This window comes from Balaenoptera borealis, assembly GCF_965194805.1.
Source record: "Balaenoptera borealis genome assembly, chromosome: 4".
Taxonomy (NCBI): domain Eukaryota; kingdom Metazoa; phylum Chordata; class Mammalia; order Artiodactyla; family Balaenopteridae; genus Balaenoptera; species Balaenoptera borealis.
This window is the reverse complement of record NC_138861.1, coordinates 40,928,411-40,949,373: the sequence shown is the minus strand read 5'-3', so window position 1 is coordinate 40,949,373 and position 20,963 is coordinate 40,928,411. Positions and strand designations below refer to the sequence as shown.

The 20,963-nt window shown below is 37.6% G+C and overlaps 2 protein-coding genes across 6 annotated transcripts in view; one reads left to right on the top strand and one right to left on the bottom strand.

The window, feature by feature from the left end:
- Positions 1-20,963, top strand: part of LRBA (LPS responsive beige-like anchor protein) — a 735,668-nt gene that overhangs the window by 447,377 nt on the left and 267,328 nt on the right. The window lies entirely within an intron of this gene.
- On the bottom strand, positions 4-5,308 carry MAB21L2 (mab-21 like 2). Its single transcript, XM_082389029.1, has one exon. The coding sequence runs from the start codon at positions 5,100-5,102 to the stop codon at positions 4,023-4,025; it is 1,080 nt and encodes a 359-aa protein (XP_082245155.1). The 5' UTR covers positions 5,103-5,308; the 3' UTR covers positions 4-4,022.

Genomic DNA, 20,963 nt, shown 5'->3' with positions numbered 1-20,963 from the left:
GGAATGGGTTTCATTTTTATGATTTTTTTTTTTTTTTTATGATGGGAAAGTGGGCTGCTGTTGGGTAGGACTGACATTAATAAACTGATAGAAATAGTTGGAATTTCTTGATGAATTGCTTCTGCCTATATGCAAGGCAACTATCTCCTTTAGCTTATGAATTCCTTACCAGCTAGTTAGATTATTGAAGTTCATTTAGATTCAAAAACAGTTTCCATTTAATTGCATTTATCATTAGCTCATTCAGGGGTGGGGGGAGAACCTCAGGGAATATCGTCTATAAAATATATTTTGCCTCAAAGGGTCCAGGGTGAATTAAGCTACAAAATTCAGTGAGATTGAGAGTGGAGTTATTTTGTTTAGCCTTTATATTTTTCTGGATATAATACCAGTATATCACTCTCCTTGCTTTGTCCTCCTGACTTACCACTCTGACATGCATGCAAGCATGGCTTGTATGTGTGAGATACCTCTTTTTCCCATTACCTGTAGTCGATTTTACAAGGTACCGCATAAATTCCTATTCTTAAATGAAAATGTAATTTCCCCTTTAAAATGTATTTCTGATTACTTTTCAGACCTTGGCAACTTTATTTTACTAAGAGACATTTGTGGCATAGCCATAAAGCCAAAATTAGGTTTATTTCATGAAAGTGAATGGTAGAATTTGTTCTGAGTCTCTTTTAAAATTAGCAAAATAAGCAACCTGTAGAAAGAGAAGAGGTTTTAAAAAGTGGAGTAATTTCTTTTACAGGCTGTTAGCTAGTGTGTGTGTATGTGTGTGTGTGTGTGTGTGTGTGTGTGTGTGTGTGTATGTCCACACACACACGTAATTTTTTTCCTGAGTTTATTGGTAGGAAATTCTTTGATTTTGGAATCATGTGAATTATTAAATTTTAGTGACTTAGGAGTATTTCAAAGTCATTCATAATGAAAATGTTATAATTTTATGAAAAACTTTACAAACAAATCATATCTTGTCTTATGCATGTTTTTAGCACTTGGGTTCAGCACTGCTGCTTTTATTAAGACTGGACTTGGTAGACTATATGAAAGGAAGTCTGTGCTGGAACTGATTGTTTTGAGTTTGAGAATGTAGCTAATCCAATGTAGAGAAAACTTTAATTCTGAAATTATATCAGCTAGAAAAATTTTCTACTCTGTTGTATGGCTGAAATGTCTGAAAATGTATTTTAGTTTCTTTAGAAAAGGTAGGTAACCAGAATTACTCAAACTCTCTAATTTATGGTTATTTGTGAGTTAGGCCGAAATTTAATTCAGAATACTATTCTATTATGCTTTTAGACATACATGGCTTAAAATCTAAAATGTGATTTATTTTAAACATATCTAATGAACTGTCCTCGTTATTAAAACCCCTGCCAATCTTTGTGAAGTTATTGACTCCTTTGGGGGAAAGTTACAACTTCTATTTCTGTCTGATCTTATTCTGTGCAGCATCATTAAATTAATTTTTTTCCCTGCTGCTTGTGCAATACAGGACCTTTGAGCCTAGACACAGAAATGGTCTGTACCGCTGCAACCTGCCTAATGTTACAGAAATCAAAACTTTTGCTAATTTATATTCTCAAAATTTTTTCAGCCCATTATTGGAAGAATTTTTGATTTTGTATAGACGTTGGTGCTTTAAGGTATTTTGTAAATGAGGATACTGGAGTGTTTTTCTTTTTTTGTTGGTGATGCCTGCATTAAATTAAATAAGGATGGAAAAAAAGATATTGAATTGGGGAATTTTTATTTCTCCTTGTCAAGACTTAAAACTTTTTCTCTGGGGTAGTTGGAGGAAGAGACGTGTCTAATGCTTTAAATACTTCTGTGAGTGAAAAAATGGTCATTTTAAAATGTCATTTATGTCTTTTAAACTGAACACTGTACCCTTAAGTAATTTCTTTGTAAATGTAAGCACCTACTACTTGCTTTGAAATTGTTCTTAAAAATCAGAACATTTTCCCTAGAGAATAAGTTCATTTGTATTATTCAAAAAATTAGTATATTTGTCTGAACCAGTTAGTATTACAGTGCGTTTATTCTACATCTGCAGGAAGAGAGACCTGAAAAAGATATAGTATAGGTTGAAAGAGTAGAGATGATTTCAGAACTGATAAGATCACAGTTTATATTTCTAACTCAGAACTATTTTTACTATGGAATTTTTACCTAGGAATCTTAAAACTTCAGCCTGTTTTATCAAGTGAACTAGGCACCAGAGCTCTGAGCAGCTTCCTTGTTTTTCATCCACCTCTGCTATCCTGCTGTTCATCCCTCCATACACTGCCTCCCCCACTCAGACTTCTTCCTCTGATCTTTAAAATTGCTTCTTAGCACATTTTTCTTTGTATCTCTCATTCCTGGATTTTCTCAGTAAGTTAAAAAAAAAATGGGCTAATTCAAAGAATAAATTTTAAATATTAAAGGATAACATCTGACATGTATTCGGTACCTGTGCCTCTCATTAACATATCTAATGGAGTATAGTTACCTCCAGCATAAAGAAGAGGAACCAGTTCCTTTGGGATGCTTTCAGTTTTACTAATTATTTTATTTTTGTAATCAGATATTTCCTTATATTAAAAAGAAACATTTGTTAAAGTTGAAACATTGAAATGAATACACTGGATTGTTACCTTAGAAAAGCAGAAAGAGGAGGAATATACTTTTCTTATATTTAATTTTTCTTTGGTCATAAAATAGTATTAAAACCTTTTTTATTTAAACTGACTGTAAGCTACTTCTGAATAATTCTGGGACTTTGATTAAAAAATGATCATAGTTACAGCATTTATAACTAGCCATTTAAAAACTTGAAGTAATTTATAAATCTGGATTGTTCATATCACCATTTGCTGGGGAAAAGGAATATCGCTATATCCATTTTATCCTCTTTTAATGTTACTGATTTAATTGTTAAGTTTTCTTATTTAAAACTTGAAGAGGACAAATGATTGAAGGATGAGTATAACTCATTGTGTTAACTATTCAGAAAAGATCCATAAATGTTTCTTTTATAATTCAGACTCAGAGTGCATTTTTTTTAGATGATGGCATGAGAGATCAGATATCTTAATTTTTAATGTGAAAAAACTTTTCTTTTAAAAATTAGGATCAAAATCAGTTCTTCCATACAAAATCTGTTCTTTCAAGTGTGAAATAAGATATTACTTTTAGTCTTAAAATCTACAGAACAAACATATATTATGGTTGTGTAAAATTAATATTTTCTCTTTTCTAAAGATTTTGGTGGGAACTTGAATCGTTAAATCTACAGAATGTGCTGCATTTGTAAATTTTGCGAACTAGAGTTAAAATGGAAGCTTCTTGCATTCCTCAAGTTCACATCTTTATATTGTAAATAATAAATTGTGATCTCACCTTCCTTCATTTAAGAACAATCCACAAACAGTCATTTACAATGTAAAGTAATATTTTTATTACTGTTTTCAACAAGACTGCTTAGGGTGAGGGAAGAGGTGCGGGAGAGGGAGGGGCACATCTGACATTGGCACTGAGATACATTTAACATCAGCAAAACTTTGTTTAAAAGAGAAATTTTACATATAATTAAATACTTTTTTTCACTTGGTGACAACATTCAGGCAACCCAAAACAAATTGGAGAGAGAGACAGAGACAGAGACAGAGACAGAGAAAGAAGAGGGGGAGAGAAGGAAAAGGGAGAAACTACTATATTTTGATTGAAAATGTACCTTGGGTTTCATTTTGTTGTGGCAAAGCCCGATTGCTTCTGTTGTGTGACCTTTTAAATTCACATTGTTTGGAAGGAAAGGATCACTTTTGTGCAAGAATGTGATTTTGTGTGTTTGGTTGGTTTGCTCTCCTTTTGTTTGCTTGTTAATTAAGGAAGTCTTCTGCCTGGTTCCCGTTTCTCGTAGGTGGCTTACATAAACGTCTGTGTCTGGAGTTTCCGCGGTTTGTCGCCGAGTTGTGTGTTGTGTGTTTGAGAGCATTCCCGTTTGTGTCGCTTTTCAAGCAGTCCCCAGCACCCTATAGTTTGTCCAGGCTTTTGGGATTGGTGAGAATTTCCCTGGCCAACCTCCAGGTCTGCTTGGCAGCGCTCTCCAGGGCCGAGTGGGGCTTGCCCTGGAAAAGGTCGAGGTTGGGCAGAAAGTAGTGAGGGCAGCGGCGGCACTGCAGGCAGGAGATGAGCTGCAGCAGGATGCCGTTGAGCCGATCTCCGAGGCACGCCTCGTCCCAGTCCGTTTCCCGCGGGTGCTTCTCGCACTCGTACAGCAGCAGCGTCTTCATGTGGTAGTTATTGAGCGGCTGGCCAGGCAGCTCCAGGTGGCGGTCCCGCAGCGTCTTCAGCACCGAGAGACACTTGTTTCGGCAGCCGCCCATCAGCAGGCGGTTCTCAGCCTCTCCGAACTGCAGCACCCAGGCGTCGCTCTCCGCAGAGCTCTGCTTGCCGGTCAGCGAGTAGCACTCCTTAGAGAGCAAGTTGAACCCTTCGGCCTTGACCTCCGCCACCCGATTGGGGCCGGGCCAGGGGATGTGGGGCATAGGCCACTGTGCAGCACTGCGAGGCCAGATACCGGTGCACTTGAACGCCGGAGTGATTTGCACCACGTAGCGCTCCCTGATGCGCAGCTTGACCTCGCTGGTATCCGCGATCATCTTGACCACATCCCGGTAGCTGCACTTGTCCACCGCCTGAGCCACTAGCGTCTGGAAACGTGAGCGGATCTTGCGCGCCGAGAGGTAGCCGGACGCTGTGATGAACTCGACCCAGAGAGACATGCTCCGCTTCCGCCCATCGCTCAGTTTGAGCACCGCGCAGCCGGGCAGCGAGCCGTCGTCCACGAAGTTGAAGACGCCCATCTGGTTTAGGTAGAGCACCACCTCGAATTCTGTGGGCGAGATGACCTCCAGCCCCTCGTAGCGGGCATCGATCTCGCTCAGGGAGCTGATGAAGCGAGGCTCCTGCACCTCCACTTCCTTTAGCACGTCCGAGACCACCTTACAGACCTCTCGGATGGTCTTGGCGATGGCCGCCTTGCGCGCTTGGCAGCGCTCAGTGTAGTATTTATTGAGCTGGTAAACCAGCTTGGCCTGAGCGGCGATCATGTTGGGGCACAGGTCCGGGCTGTACACCGGCGTCTCGCAGTACGTTGAGGGATCCAAGGCTCACGCGCTGGTGGTGGCCCTGCGGCTTGCGAAAGAGGCGCTGCGCTCCCCTAAGCCCCACTTTCACTCTTGTTTCCACCTGGGCTGCCCGGCTGATGCTTCAGCCGTCTAGCTGTTTCCTTCCCCTCTTTTGAAAGCTTTTTTCTTCTCCAGAAAATAAGGAAAAAAAAAAAAAAAAGATGATCTTTGAAAAAGAAAAGTACCTGCTGCGACTTTTTTGCTTTCTCTTGATACGTGAAATAAAGATGTGCCTGCGGGCGAGATGAAGGGAGGGGGGTGGGGACACAGGGTGAGAGAGAAAAATTCAGGTTACCAAGAGGTTAGGCTTAGACGTCTGCAGCGGAGATGGCCCAGAAATCTGGAAATGAGGTCTTTTAAATGCCAAAGTAAATTTAAAAATAAAAGCGAAACATTCAGTGTTTCATTCTTAAACTTCTCTCCCACGGTGGTAGCACTTCTTTATTCAGATTGGGTGAGTGCTTTTCTCCTCACCCTCCCCCAAATGGAAGGTGAAGGGTGTAATTAATGTCCAGAGAGCGGCGAAGTGCAACTCAGTCCGCAGCACACTCAGAGGTTCGCAGATGCCCCGAACTCTCAGCGTGTAGGTCTGGTCTCTTCTCAGGGGGTCCTCTTGTAGCGGTTTTCCTCTTTTTCCTACTGGAGGCGTTGTTTGGACTGGGTTGGTTTGTTTGCAGTGCGTTCTTCTTGTCTTTCTCTAGGTGCAAACCGCTGGAAGTTGTTTGATACTCATTTCTGCTTCGTAATTTATAATTTTGGCGGTCACAAAATCTATTTTAGTGTGACGAAGTCGTTGCTTGCGTTGCATCTGGGGTTTAGTTATAACGATTCAAGGGTTTTTCTTCTCCTCCCCCTTTAGGTTGCTTGTGCAGATTCCACTTTCTGAGTCGCCTCTCCCTCCTCCCCTCCGATGTCTCTCTCTCTCTTTCCCTCTCCCTCCTAATCTCTCTTCCTCTATCTCCCCCTCCCTTCCTTTCGCTCCCTCCCTTTCTTTTTCCCTCTCTCCCTCTCTCCCTCTTTCTCTCTCTCTCTCTTACCCCACCCCCCAGCACCTCTCTCTCTTTCTCTCTCTCTCTCTCTCGTTGCTGTTTCCTGGAGTTATTTAGTTTATGAATGGTCCTGGGCCATCATGAGGGGGGTGGAGCTTCAGTTCCTACAATCGCTGTCGGAGCTGTCAGTGCTTTAGCCAATCCGAGAGAGAAGACAGGCATGCTTGGCAAACGGTAGCAGCCACCGCTGCACTTGATAAAGAAAGGGGGTAAAGAGAGAAGTAAGAAAATAGGAGGAGATAGTAGAAGTCAAATGCTCACACACATTTTGCAGCCCCCTCTTCTTTATCCTCCTCTCTTATCAATTGCAAGGAAGAAAAAGAGAGTGTATAGAGAAGGGACTTCTTGGAGATGGCTGGAATGACTCAAGGGAGAGTAGCAGTGGTTCAGAAAGGTTCACTTTTTTTTTTTTTTTCTATCAACATTGTGAAGAAGGTGCAAACGCTAACAAAATTACTTTCGCTTGAAGGCAAATGGGAGGAGGAAGGGAAATCTGGGAAAGGACCTGAATTTTTCTAGATTTTTTCCTTAGGTAAAGTCTTCCTCCCTTTTCTTCCCCTCCCCTCCCATTGTTGCCAAGAGCCAGAGCAATTGCTGTATATGTGTGCCAGTTGGGGGGTGGGGGGAGTGGACATGGGGTGAGAGTTTATAATCATAAATCTCTTTTCAGTAATTTCCGTATGCTGTTGAAAAATGAGGCAGGGCAAAAATGGTACAAGCACCTTGTTTGATAATTACTTCATAATTAAGATTCAGATATATTTAATGTTATTACTTTATTGTTACAAGGAGTAACTTGTTATCAGAGAGAAAATATGTTTAAGTTGTGAGAAATGGTGCAGATTTATATATGGTAAAATTTTGTTGGATATACTTTTAAAATAAGCCACTAAAATTATTTTAAACTTAATAAAAATGAAGGGAAGTAAATATGAACCTGATTTAAAGTTTTCTTCAAATGTTAATGTTGTAAGTCTAATTTTGAGTATATTTTCAGGCAGTACAGAATTTCACTTGTAAACTCATTTTATTTTCATAATTGACTCTTGCTTTTAAAAGACTTCACTGCTGCAAAAATCTATAACTATCCTGTTATTGATTACACAGATGGCTTCACTCCTCCCTTGGCATTTCAGTGAAACTCATGCATGTGCTTTTAGTATATGTATTATACTTTCGAGCTGTACCATGGTAGCCTTTAGGTACTTTTGGTTGAAAGAGCTGTAACAGTGTTTCTGATTTGCTTAGAATTTATGTTTGAACCTCAGGTGTGTGGATTCTGAGTCTTTTTAAGACAAATCAAGTAGATGGGAATGTTTTTAGTTAGAGTTTGGACGTTATGTACTCCGATAACGCTGTAACAAAGAAAATCTATGAGCCGGTTGTGCGAAGACTTCATTTTGCGAAACCTGGTATGCGGCTTTTGCAAAACCCCGTGGGAAGGCTTGACTTGCTGTCTTAAGGCTGAACCAGATGAACCTGAATTCAGTTGCATAGGGAAAGTTTGTTTCCTCAGGTACTTGATGTCAGACGCTTGGACCTCCTTGGTTCGTTCTTACACATCTGGTGCAGACCACTGGTATCTTGTCACCCCTTCACTCTCGTAGCTACATGTCTCTTCCTAAAGAACTTTGTCCTTTTTTCCTTCTTTTCATCAAGTCGCATTTGTTGCCAGGTATGTCTTCAGTGGCCAGGAGTTGAGACGAACGGTCGCGCCCGCGGGACTCCGGCACGCAGAGCTGTAGTGACTTCTCGGGAGTCGCAGCGGCGCGGGCGGCCGCGGGCTGCGGCGTGCGTGCGGCTGGCTGGCGTCGGACCCCGGGCTGCAGGCGGACGGACGCGAGCCGGCGCCTTCAGGGTCCGCGCGTGTGGGACGCCCAGGCTCAGCCGGCACCCCGGCGATTGGCCACGAGGCCACAGCGGCGCTCTGGGAACTGTTACTGGCAGGAGGGGCACTTTGCGGCGGGGAGTGGTGGGAACGCCAGAAGAGGGTCCCGCGCGGCTTCTCCCGAGGGCAGTTACTGGGCGGAGACTGGTGGCGGGGTGAGAGGGTGAGGGGCTTCCCTTCCCCCGCCCCGACCCTCGATCCTCGCCCCCGGTCGGAGCCGCTGAGGCCTCGCGCGTGGACCGGCCGGGCCCGCGACGCCCCAGGGAGTGAGTGTTTGCAGAAGGCCCCGGGGTGACGGCGTCATCCCTCCTCCGCGCTCCCGCGCCCGCGGGCAGGCGCCCAGCGCCCTCCGTCCGCACGCCCTTCTCGGGTGGGGCGGCCCTGGCCACGCGGGTCTTGGCGCCACCACTTGCCCGGCACCCCGCGCCTCCTCTCCTCCCTGCTTTGTCAGCACGACCAAGCTTCGTCCCACCCTTGTCCCCTCGCTTCTCCACTTTTACGTACTGAGGCCGAGGGAATGATAAAATGTTACAAATGTTTTGATTTAAAAACAATTCATTACCAATTTACCCTGTCCAAGGTAGATGCTCTAGTAAATAATAAATCAGTTAAACAAAGGCGACTTTAATTTATGGCCGTGGTACTAATTAGAAACATCATTTGAGCAATAAACTTAAACACTTCCAGCAAATAATGCTCCCTCTTGCTGGTTCCCTTCCTTCCCCTCCCCCACCCCAACTCACTCTGGCTGCCTCTGCTCTAAGAGCTGCTTCAGCTGTGTGTTTGCGGATCCGCTCTTCCTCTGGTTGAATAATTGAAGGGGGAAACGGTATCCGAGGAGGCTGTAATTGAAGAGCCCCTGTCACCTCTGCTTTTATGTATGTTAGTATAGAAGTCCATCAGCAGCTCCTTGATGGTGTATTAAAACGAAGTGGCAGCCCCTTCTGCAGGAGATACCGTATTCTATTAAAGGAGACCAAGTGAGAGAAAGAAACTCTGGAGGCTAAAAGCCACTTCAAGTCTTCAGACCGATTGATCTGTATTCTCTTGTTATAATCCGTCTCATCATACTTGAGTTAATGAGGCAAAAGAGGGGGAGCGAAATCTGATGGTCCTTGACAAATTCATTAGGGAGGCTGCAGGACATTTTATGTGACTGTTAAACATCTTGTTTGTTTGGTTTAGGCAGTGCCAACATCAGCATGCTTCTGCCCAGACCTATCATGTTGGTCTGACTACAGACATTACTAAAAAGAGAAAGAGGACATTCAGGGTGTGATTTGAATATTTTCTTTTGGATTTCATGAAGCCCATAACCTTCAGACTTCTCTAGGATTTACCTTCACCGTCCTTACACTTAGGAACATTTATGAGCATTTAGATGATGATAGTGAGGTGGGCATGTTTTTAGTTACTATAAACTATGTATGTTTAAACTTCAGTCTGAAAAGTTCCCATTTCCTTAAAAAAATTGAGTCAAGTTACAGAAATTACTGTGCTAGTTTTTGAAAAATGTGAATGTTTAAGCTCCAGAAGAGTAGCCAGATCATACATTAGATCCTATCTTTACTTGATCATTGTTAAATAAACTTTTAATTATTAATTGAATTTCCTTTTTCAGTGAAACACTTCTGGGTACAGGAACTTGGAAATCAAAATGTTAACTATTTATACAAGTACGATGTTTTTGAAAGAAAATGTGTGTATTTTAATTTGAACACCTTTTTACATTTAAAATTAGAAGCAGAACCAGGTACTTTATGAATGGCACTAAAATAAGGTGATGAGTTGACAAAATACTTAAAAAACTGAAAATATTTCTAATTGAAGAATAATGGGCAACTAAGTTAGAATGCTAATCTTGTAATATGTTATTCTAGGATAATAACACAGTGCTTGATTTTTTTCAGTTTCTCCAATTATGATACTTTCTTGCATAGAGAATTCAGTCATATTTTCTTTCAGCAATTGACTTAAACATCCTCAGCTTAAGTGCTTTGAGAAAGAACCCTGTCTTCCATTTACAGGCAAACAGTATGAGAGAAAAAAGAAAACTCATGCTCTTTGCCTGTCATTTTTATACATTCTTGCACTGCTGATGAAGCTTGAGCTGCTGCAGGGAACGTATGGATTTGAAAAGAAATGATTCAGTAGTTCATGTTGTGTTTCTCAGAAGCAAAACCAAACTAATGGCTGCAGTCAGTGCTTCTGTACATCTGACAGTTATAATCCTGTTTACATTTCCAGAGAATACAAAATGCTTAAACTGTTTTATTTTTTGCTGATCTTTACTTAGAAATGTGCTTACTGAGTTAAACTTCAGTGCAGTTTTTACTTTATCATATCACTGGGACTTAAAAGATATCCATTAATTATCTCTAGAAATGGCATACAGTATTTCAGTCATCTTTCCTAAAGAGTATACAGATTTTTAGATTATTTGATTTTGTTTTCCAGGAAAACATTTTAGAATTATTCAAAAAATAATCAGGTTATTGACTTAAAAAAATCAACTCTCTGAAGGATTTATACTTTTTGGAAAACAAAAGACCACGTGTTTACCTGTATATATTCTTATCCTCTAAAATCTAACTTTAAAATATCTGTACAGTTGCTAAATGTTTGGTTCTTATATGCTTAATCATTCAATATATTTATAAAAGTATTTTTTAAGAAAAAAATTCTTTTTTAGGGGTTCAAGATGTAAAGGGCAATAAATAACGATTAAATTCTCTGAATTTAAGAACTATTCCAGTAAAAACAAGAAGAAAAGTAAATAACCCAAACACAATTTGTTAGTGTATTAGTTGATGAAATTTTATTGAAGTAATTATATTAAACTATCTGTAAGAAGCTTTAACAGCACCAACTGTCAGGATTATACTATGCACATTGTATTAAAAGTCAGAGTAAAGCCGCATTCTCTTCCATTCTCTGTCAAATGATCTAATTTTCCAAATCTCCTAAGTATCATAGAAATTGCTTATAAGCTATTGATAATTATTATTCTGGAACCAATCAGGAGAATAATCAGTAATAGAATGTTTTCTTTGAGCAGTTCACCATAGTGCCTGTTAATTTTAAATGGTCAATCATGCTGCTAAAACAAGTTGTTTTTTTTAATTTCTTTCACAAAATAGCTTAAAAAAAAAAACTGAAAAACCCCCAAACCTTGTAATCACTTTGATTGGTAACCCAAGGGTATTGTCATTTGAACAGTTTGAACTTAATGTTCTGTAAGGTCAAAGCAATGGCTTTAACTTTGCATTACTAAGCCTCAAACTGTACTGAAAAATAAATGCTTTTATGTACTTTTGAATATTGTTTTGTGGGATTAAGTTTGTTTGGGTTACCTTGGATAATGTATTTGATTAGTGATATTTACACCTATTAAACTTTTACAAGTCTAATTCTTGTATAATTTAGTAGGATGAGAGAATTGAAAGTACAATAGATGTTTGTTTTTTCCCCAAGTTTAGTACCAGCTGTGTATATGAGTACTTTATTAAGCTATACATAAGCTAACATCATCAAAATGGACAGTGATAGAGCAAAGAACTTGTACTCAGGAGAATGGAAGTGAGCAGCTTTTAGCCTGACTGAAATGTAAATACTCTTGTATTATTGAGCTAGGATATACAGTGTTAAGACAATCTGAGTTAATTCAGCAAGTATTTTTCATTGATTGAATTTACTATATTTTCATTTATGTCTTTTGACTTTACCAAGAAACATTTAGCTTTTTCTCATTTTAGAGAAACACAGTTTTGAGTTGTAGTAGTCACATTCCTTTATTTCTGTACGACAGTTGAAGAGTTATACTGAGAAGTTAAATAAGAGTCTACCTTTCTGTCTTCTTTCCTTCCTTTTTAACAATTTTAACTTATTAACATACTATGAGGTATATATTATATTTTTTCTGTTTAATAACTTTGGCTTTCATGACTCACTATAGTTTTCAACAAATGAAAGGGTGCTTTTAGTAGAAGCCAACTCTTAACTATTTACGGGATGATTATGTAATTAGTGGATTATTATTTGTGTCTCCTCCACCTTTGAGAAACAAATTTTACTGGTCTTTAATATCACTTCCACAAAATAGACAGAAAATCAGGATTATTGGTATTAAACTTGATGCTAAATAAATCAAGGCTCTTGATTTCAATTTCATTCATTTCCATTCGGAACATTGAATTTTATGCTTTAAAGAAGATGTGGTATCCTTAGTTTAATAAGATAATACTACTGACTCACATGTAGAATATGTTTCTTGGAATTTCAGAGCCATTCCCACTCCCATTTCCACTTTCCTTTGCCATCAGTGCCAGACATTTACAAAACAGATGATTGAGATTAGGGATGTAGATTATGCCTGTACTGAGCTGTACTTAGTTCAAAATATAAGACTTGGTGTTACATTCCATATTTCTTTCAGGCCATACGAGACATTTTGTGGGCCTGTGTTTAAAATTATCAGTTAAGCATATCGTAGGTAAGTTTTTGTTACACTTCAGGAAAACTAGCCCTTTTAAACATCTTAGTTTCTCTTGAAATATACAGGTTCTGCAGCACTCCATCTATAATATTATTAGTAGTAGTAATTTTGCATCAATCTTCTGCTAAGATTACAGGAAATTTTTAATAAGCTTGTGTTATTTTTAATGAAAATGTTAAAAAAAATCTACCCTGTTCCTTCCTTTAAACATTGTGAATTAGAGTAAAAGTGATGTGCTGAGAGGTTTCTCTGATTCCTGGTAGTGGTTGAATAACAACAACAAAAATCCTTCATTGGCTCTAATCTATGTATAGAAGACATCTGTGTAGTATAAATGAAATAATATTTGATGATCTAAGGAATGGAAACTTTTCCTTTAACCATGTGAAATAAAGCTAGGATATAAAACAGCTGTCTTGGCCTATGTATATCATCAAGGTTCTGCCAGTCTGTTTCTTTTCTGAGTTTTCCCTTTCTCTCTTCCCTTGTTATCTTTGGATCCTAAAGAGTCACTCTCTTATTTTCTGACTGGTTTTGTCTGTAGACGAAACCTGGGTTAGTAGGTTTAAATCAGCCAAGATAGAGTGAAAAATCTTTGATCTATGGCTATGACTGTTTCCAAATGATTTGCTTGCTGGGACCAGACACTATCCACGCCCTTTCACTTTGCTATCGGATAGGTGCACACGAAGGGCCTGAAAGGCTACCAGATGCACAGTTAATCATCATATTAGATAAGTAAAGGGTTCCAACCGTACTTAATTAGATCTTCCATTTCTAATAGTTATTTGTTCTATAGTACCTTGTTGGTTAAATGCTCCACAAATCTAATCTTTTCTTCAAATTAGTTAAAACTTTCTATAAATTGTAGCATCAATTTAAAACAAATGATACAAAGCTATGTATTTTTTTTAATATAAGTTTGTTGCTGTCACATAGCTTACCTGCATAGATAAGATAAAGAAAGGGAGACAGTATGATAGTATTAAAGAGCATTAGTCTAGGGGATAAAAAGCCCTACATTTTTATCCTAGCTTGGCTACAAACCGTGTGAGTGACCTTGATCAAGTCACTATCTCCACTCACTATTTTCTCAATTGTTAAATGGGGGGATAGATGAAGAGTTTTTTCTACCTCTTCTAGATAGACAGAAATCTGTAATTTCCTACCCTAACATGTTTAAAGTTGTTGTTTATATCTTTATTCATTGATTTTAAATCAGAAATCTTTCTGCACACATTTAGAATTTCAGTGCTGTTCTAATATATGCATATGAAAGTTTTCAACATGAAAAATATCACAGAAAGAATAAGCTTACAAATCGTTATATTCCATATTTTAGACTTAAGGGAAAAAATGCAAATTATAGATTGCAGACAGTTGTGAGGGACAACCCATTAGCAAGTTGGAATAGATTCTAAGAGTATACTAATTATTCTTTGATAGGAGTTGGATCATAAAAATATGAAAATGAAACAGGCTGTGTATTCTTGTATATTCAGCAAAGCCATATGTGTTTAAAGGTGTGCACAAGGTTGGCAGGTGTGTTGTTTTTTTTTTTCTCAAATTGTTGAATTGTCTTTCAGTGTTTCTGATATTTTCACTAAGATTAGCTATTCTGTAAATATTAGTTCGTGGAGCCAAATAAAGTTCAAGTTCATAATTAACTTAAAAAAATTTAAAAAAAAAATGAAAGGTCAGTCTTCTCTTTAGAGAAATGACACTGCTTTAAGCAACTATAACATTACCGTATTCATGTTGTGTTAAAAGATAGACCCAAGCAGGGAAATGGTTTTCAAAACATGAGTCACTAAAGTGAGTTTTATACTACTTTCTCATGCTTTTAGCTTGTTTTCATCAGAAGACCTGACAAGCATAAAAGTGTTAACATCTTTTATTTTACAGATGTTCTTAGTTTTCCCTCAAACTGTAAAAGATGCTGTATCAGAGTAGCATGGTAGGAAATAATTTCAACACCTCCTTTCACTTATGCGATAACTTATTATTTGTCTGAGCTTGTGGATATTTTTGGAGGGAGGGAAGTGAGACAGGAAAAGACAACATATTGAGATCTAATTGTTCTCATTTTGAGATATAGCTCAATCAGTCTGTCTGCTGTATTATGAATTCTCTCTAAAATACCTTTTCAGTGGGCATAGTTGAGTTATTTTTACTTCTGTTTTGTGTTCTTTGGAAGTCTGTCGTTAATGCAATAGGCGTGCCAGGTGACCACCGAGAGAGTTGTTGATGGACACTCTGTGGGTTTGCAGAGTGCAAACCTAAAAGACTAAGAGATGAGAAAGGCATTGCTATTTGTGAATTTATGTTTTATCTCACTTCACTTGAAAATTTATGAGTAGCGTGGCTTAAGGGTGCTGGAGTTGTGTGTTCCAGGGCTTGCCCCTACTGATAACACCCTTGTTGGCGTGAAAGTGCAATGCAAATTATGACAGTTACAACCTTCTGTTTTCTTTAACTTGTCAGTAGATTTCCTGGCTCAGTGCTGAGGGCAATGGTGTGTTCAGCTAGTCCATATTCACCTAAACTTAAAAGGTCAGGTTTCTACAGGCAAGCCTAGTCAAAGCCTAATTGATGAGGAGGGCAGAGAGACAGAATTTACTGTTCTGTTGGCTAGTTTCATATCGTTAGGTTGTCCTGAAAGCATCAGGCAGTCACAGCCCCTTTCATGTAAGTGCTGACCCTAGACAGGAGCTGACAATCAAAGGAGGCAGCCACAGGAACCAGTGCAAGTAGGCTATTGATTTTTCAGTTAGGTCTAAGTAGTTTGTAGTATGGGTAATGGGTGACAGAGGCAGGTATGTCATTATCAATGAGCTCCAGAACAGTAGCGACAACCCTCTCTCATATTTCCTTCAGCACTGACAGTATGCATCCAGGGCCGGTCAATAAATCGCCCAACCCTTAACTGACAAGTGACTTGGAGGTTTAGGTTGAGGGGTGGAAGTTACAGAGCTAAACTTCTCTACTTGAACGCATACTGGATCTAGCAATAGAGTCAGTAACTATATTGTTGTAAGGTTTTGAAGTTTTGATTTGGAAAAGTCAGTGCAACTATGAAAATCAGAGTTTACTTTTAAGCTTTTGAGAATTTAAGAAGTGTGTTTACTTAGTTAAGAAATAAAGAAATGAGCTAATCATTTGTAAAGATACTCTGCCAGCATAATTAAGTTGGGTTATTATTGTATGGTTTCGCTTTTAATTTAGACTAGATCCTTATTTAATCACGATATCTCTGAACTTATAAAAGTTTAGCAGTTAGAAATTCTCTTAAAATCCTTTATAATTCCTAACCTCTTCTTAAATGTTTTAACTGCAGACTAATTTTAAGTAGAAAAAAACTTGAACCATTCGTAAATGTTAGGTATTAGCCACTAAACAGTTACTATTTGACCTTCAAATTCGTTTTATATTACTTTTCACAATAAAATAGTCAGGAATTGAACATTTAATGATTGAAGTTTGATGAATTATGGTTGCTTCTGAATTTTAAAAAGCAATGAGGCTGACTTGTTTTAAAAGCATTTCATATGGATATTTACATTTAAAGGTAGATGTAGGTCGTATTCACATAAACACAAAAGTGTAACAGGTTTTGATTAGAAGTACACATGTTCTAAAAGGGATATAAAATAATTGAGAAATATTTTAAATTTAAACCAATCTCTATTTTGTTACAAAATGTAAGTAATATAAAGAGAAGATAGTATTTATAACTAGAAGTGGGAGTTTGGGTTGTACCAGGATCCTTGCAAACTATCACATGCTTACATTTTTTGAAAACTTTAAACAAATTGAAATAAAACAGAAAAGTAAATGTTTTTTAAAACTTCCTTAAATAACTTATTGCTATGATATCTTGTTTAACACTGTGATATTGTACAGAACCAGAGTTTAAGTCTGTAGTATCATCTAGCCGTGGGGTAGCCTGCCTGACCACATGAATCATTTTCATTTTCAGTCCAATACAACTGAAAATACCACCACCACCCCTTTTTTCTTTAACTAACAACAGCAGGTTAATGCACACTGAGGGTATGGATGCTTAAATATTTTCTTAAGTTTGCAGTGACATGTCTGTGTGAATACCCATCTTCCTTCTTAAGAAATGAGAGAATGCACATTTGAAATGTAGTGAAAGATGACTGCTATGGAAATATGATAGTCTTAGTTTTAAAGAAGCTTTGGGCTTATGTAATTAATAGAGAAATTTTATTCAAATCTCTTGCTTTAGTCACCTTTTGAGGCTTATAGATTCTTAAAGCAAGATTCCTTTTAGAGTCAGTGTTTTCCCCCTCTTGTTTATTAATCATTCACTTAATCTGTGTTTTTCTGTTGGAATAGATAAAATATTTAGCTGGGAATCTTGTAATCTTTATATTGTTAGCTATATTATTGGTGCAGCTTCTTCTGCTGTATTTGATGTCTTTCCTGAATACAGTGTTTTTTCAGGAATAAAAAAAAAAAAGCTGAAGAAAGGGGGACAAATTAAATTTTCATGAAAGAAAATCCTAATCAGCAGTGACAGTGTAAGAGAAAGATGATTGCCACTTGGTCATTGTGGAGAGGCACTTAGATTTGGTGTCAGTGCTTCTGTTAATGATGACTAATGTCTTTCTCGGAGCAAGTGCATGCTCCAACATACTGCTACAGCCAGAGAGAGGGCTCAGCAATAGACACCACTCAGCAAAAGCATTAGGTGTCCTAAAACAAAGGCTTTTTAATGCAATCAGTTTGACAGTCTCTATTATTAGAAAAATGCAAACATAATTCTAAGGCGTTTATCAACACACTTTAAGCTGTTTTATGTCCAGTACTAAGAGATATTATTTTAAAATTAAAATCGAACAATATTAATAAGATGTGCTCCCTACTTTGTTACTTACAGGAATGGGCACATATATTGCCATTGCACAAAATCACTTGTGTTTAAGAAAAGTTTTAAAAAGAGACAAACGTGCAGCAGATTTTTTTTCATACTGCATTGCTGTATCCTGAATAAATGCTTTATAGTTACAAAAAGAGAATGAATGACTCAAAAGATCTTTTTAGATCTTTTAATCTTAAATATACTGCTCACAAAAAGATGACATGTGTTATTTCTTCAGTTTTCCCCCAAAGTGTAAGACCTTTCAGAAGGGCATTTGCAATGCTTGTCATATTTTTTCATATACATCTTATTGGCCTGACGTGTCTTGAGAACCATGAGAACACAGATGTCATTGCATTCAGACAACACTAATTACTCTGGGATTTTTGCAGCCTCAGTGCCTGCATGTAACTGTCGACTATGATTGTTCATGCAGCCTACAGTGGGGACATTTTGCACATGAAAATAGTGAGACACAAAAATTGTACGACAGGTCTTTTAGTCCCCTATTGTTCTCCAGTAGAACTTGGAAGAAAAAAATTCCTGACACATCAATTTCATTCAGTATTTTGCATTTGAACCATGTTTTGGCAACATTTTCCTTTCTAAAGTAAGAGTGTTATGCTTTAGTGTTCAGTGAAATCTATTATCCATCTGTTCCTTAACCTTCTTGTACAGTCTTCTACATTATTTTGTCTTCAAGCTTCATGGGAAATTTCTTTATGCAGCTCATAGTTTGAGAGAAGCACTAATTGTGATATGAGTCTTTCCAAAGTGACAGTGCAAAACAATAAATATGTATGATGTGTTCTTCTGGTGTGCAATTTCATGTTTAATGAGAAGCTGCAGCAAATATGGTTAGTCTCAATGTCGATAAGTCCTATCATCTTATGCTTTTAACACAGGTCAGTTCTTTTCTTTGTTTAATTTTCTCCGTAACGTTCTGGATTTCAGTTGATGATTCATGGTGTTTAGGTGGTTTCAAAGTATCAGAGGTCAAACGGTGGTCAGATCTGGGCCCTCGCTACTAAATGTGAAGACCAAATATATGTTTTGATAAAAAAAGCATAATCTGTGATTGAAAATAAAAAACTCCAGTAATGTAACTTCATATGCTGATGAAGCAGAAATTGAAGCAGCTTGATCAAAGATGTATGATGAGATAAAACTGCAGTCTCTGCTGTACAGTTATAGTAATTATGACTAATGAACCGTCCAGTCTGGATGAAATGGCATGCCCACAGGGACTGTGTCCAATCAGTTGTGACTTATGCAAGCTGAACAAACCATTGTGATGGGGTTCCATATTCTATATCATAAGAAGTATACTCTTCATTATTAGTATAACTTTTGTTAGGGTAATGTAAAGTGATTGGAAGTTATCTAAATTTTGTTAAATATAGATTATAATTCTTTTTCTCTTTCATATACTTATTTAAAATTAAACACATTTATTGTGACCTCTGGTTTACCTCTCCTTTCCTAAACACACTTAAGTCACTAACACAATTCTGTGACTTCCTACTTGTTTTTCTATTGTGCTACTCTTGAACACTCCCTCTTTTTTAGAGCTCTTGTTTACTTTTGTCAGGAATTATTGTTCACCAACTGGATATTGGAGAGATACTTTTACAATAATAGTAAGACGTATGAGGCAGTTACTGTGTGTAAGCACTTTTCTAAGTGCTTATGTTATGTTAACATAACAGGTTATGTTAACCTATGTTAACTCAAAAATCCTTTCTTACAACCCTTTGAGGTAGTTGCTATATATATATTATCACCATTTTACAGATGAAGAAACTGAGATGCGGGAAGGTTGAAATTTGCCCAAGGTTCCATGCTCTTATTAATGTTGGATTACCTTGAGGAAGTTAGTTATATTCTTCTGACCCTAATGTATTTCTAAATTATTCTCACTTTCCCTTTTTCCACCCTGGATTAATTTTTGGTTGTTACTGGTTTTCTGGCAACTGACAAAACTGCTAGGGTATTTTAAATCCGAGGGCTCATGTGCAGTTCTAGCATAAGTTTTTCAGGTCCCTAAACTCAAGTTATATTCAGGTCCCTAAACTCCCTCACTTGGTATGTTTTAAGTGACTAGCGCTTTCAGAATGGAGTTTAGGAATGGTTGCTTTTGATATGAATGTATATCTAAAATGTAATAAATGTATCAATTGGTACACTCTTGAAATTGTAAAATCTTTAAGTTGTAGTGAGAATACAGTATACTCACTTAAAACAAAATAAGTAATGCTGGGAAAATAAGTTTGGTTGGTTTTCTTCTGAGATATCTACCCAGAAGTTTTTCTCATCAAACCAGACATAGTCCTCATCTTAATGATTTCTTATTCCTGGCACCTTACACACTAGCTAATACGTATTCAATAACTATTCAATAACTATTTGCAGAAAGGAGGGAAAAAAGGAAGGAAGGGGAACTTTACAGTGATTCAGTAATTCAGTGATTCTGTCAAGTACCTGCTTTAATTCTAGTTTCCTTGACAGGTTTTTACTTATAGGAATAGAATAAAACAGACTGTCATTATGTCATTATTCTTTAAAATCTTTAAAACGCTACCTAATCAACTTTGTTTCCCACTGACCCTCAGTCTGAAATCTTTGTCTTTTCAGGCTGACTTCCTTGCATTTATCATGTAATGCCCTACAGAGAGCATTCTTTGAACTGATATTCTAGTTACCATCAATCTCAGTTTAGTATGTTTTCATTTTTGTTGTCTCCTGTATGTCATTATTTATGTGTTCCTCTTCCTTTATTACCTTACCAATGTGAAAAGTTATTGAAAGGCAGGTATCATCTTATTTATTTGCTAGCATTACATGACTAGATACATAGTACATGCTCAGTAAATACCTGTAGATTGATTGATAATTTTGGTGCCCTCCTCTTTCTAACAGGTTTCTTCCCAACACCAAAGTCAAATTTTCAATGTGAGATTTCTAGAGGTGATGTTTTGAAAGTCTTTAAAAAACTCAATTGAAATGAGATTTAAACAAGAACAATATTGAGCTCTTATTCTGTGCCATGCACTATACTAAGCACTTTAATTATCTTGATCCTCTCAGTAAATCTGTAATGAATTATATCCTATTATTATCCCTATCTGTATAGAAAGCAAGGCACAGAGAGATTAAATAACTGGATTCATTCTAAAGCTAGGAAGTAGCAAAACATGACTTGCAAAGATGGTGACAGTTTATTTTAAAGCAATCAACTTTTTTTTTGTTATCCTGTCAATGCCATGCTCTTTTTGTTTCTTTAATGCCCTTTCTGCAATTGTCTACGATGGTTTCTCAACTTCTGCTTTCCTACAACTTAAATGATATCCATTGCACACCTACTTATCCTTGCCTTCTCAGGATACTCCAAAGCCCTTTTCTTTCCCAATCAGAAGATGAGAGTAACTTGGTATACAGTACTTTAAAATGTTGTGACATAATC

Excerpts from the sequence above, each read along its gene's own strand:
- MAB21L2 (XM_082389029.1), bottom strand. The coding sequence starts at position 5,102 with ATGATCGCCGCTCAGGCCAAGCTGGTTTACCAGCTCAATAAATACTAC.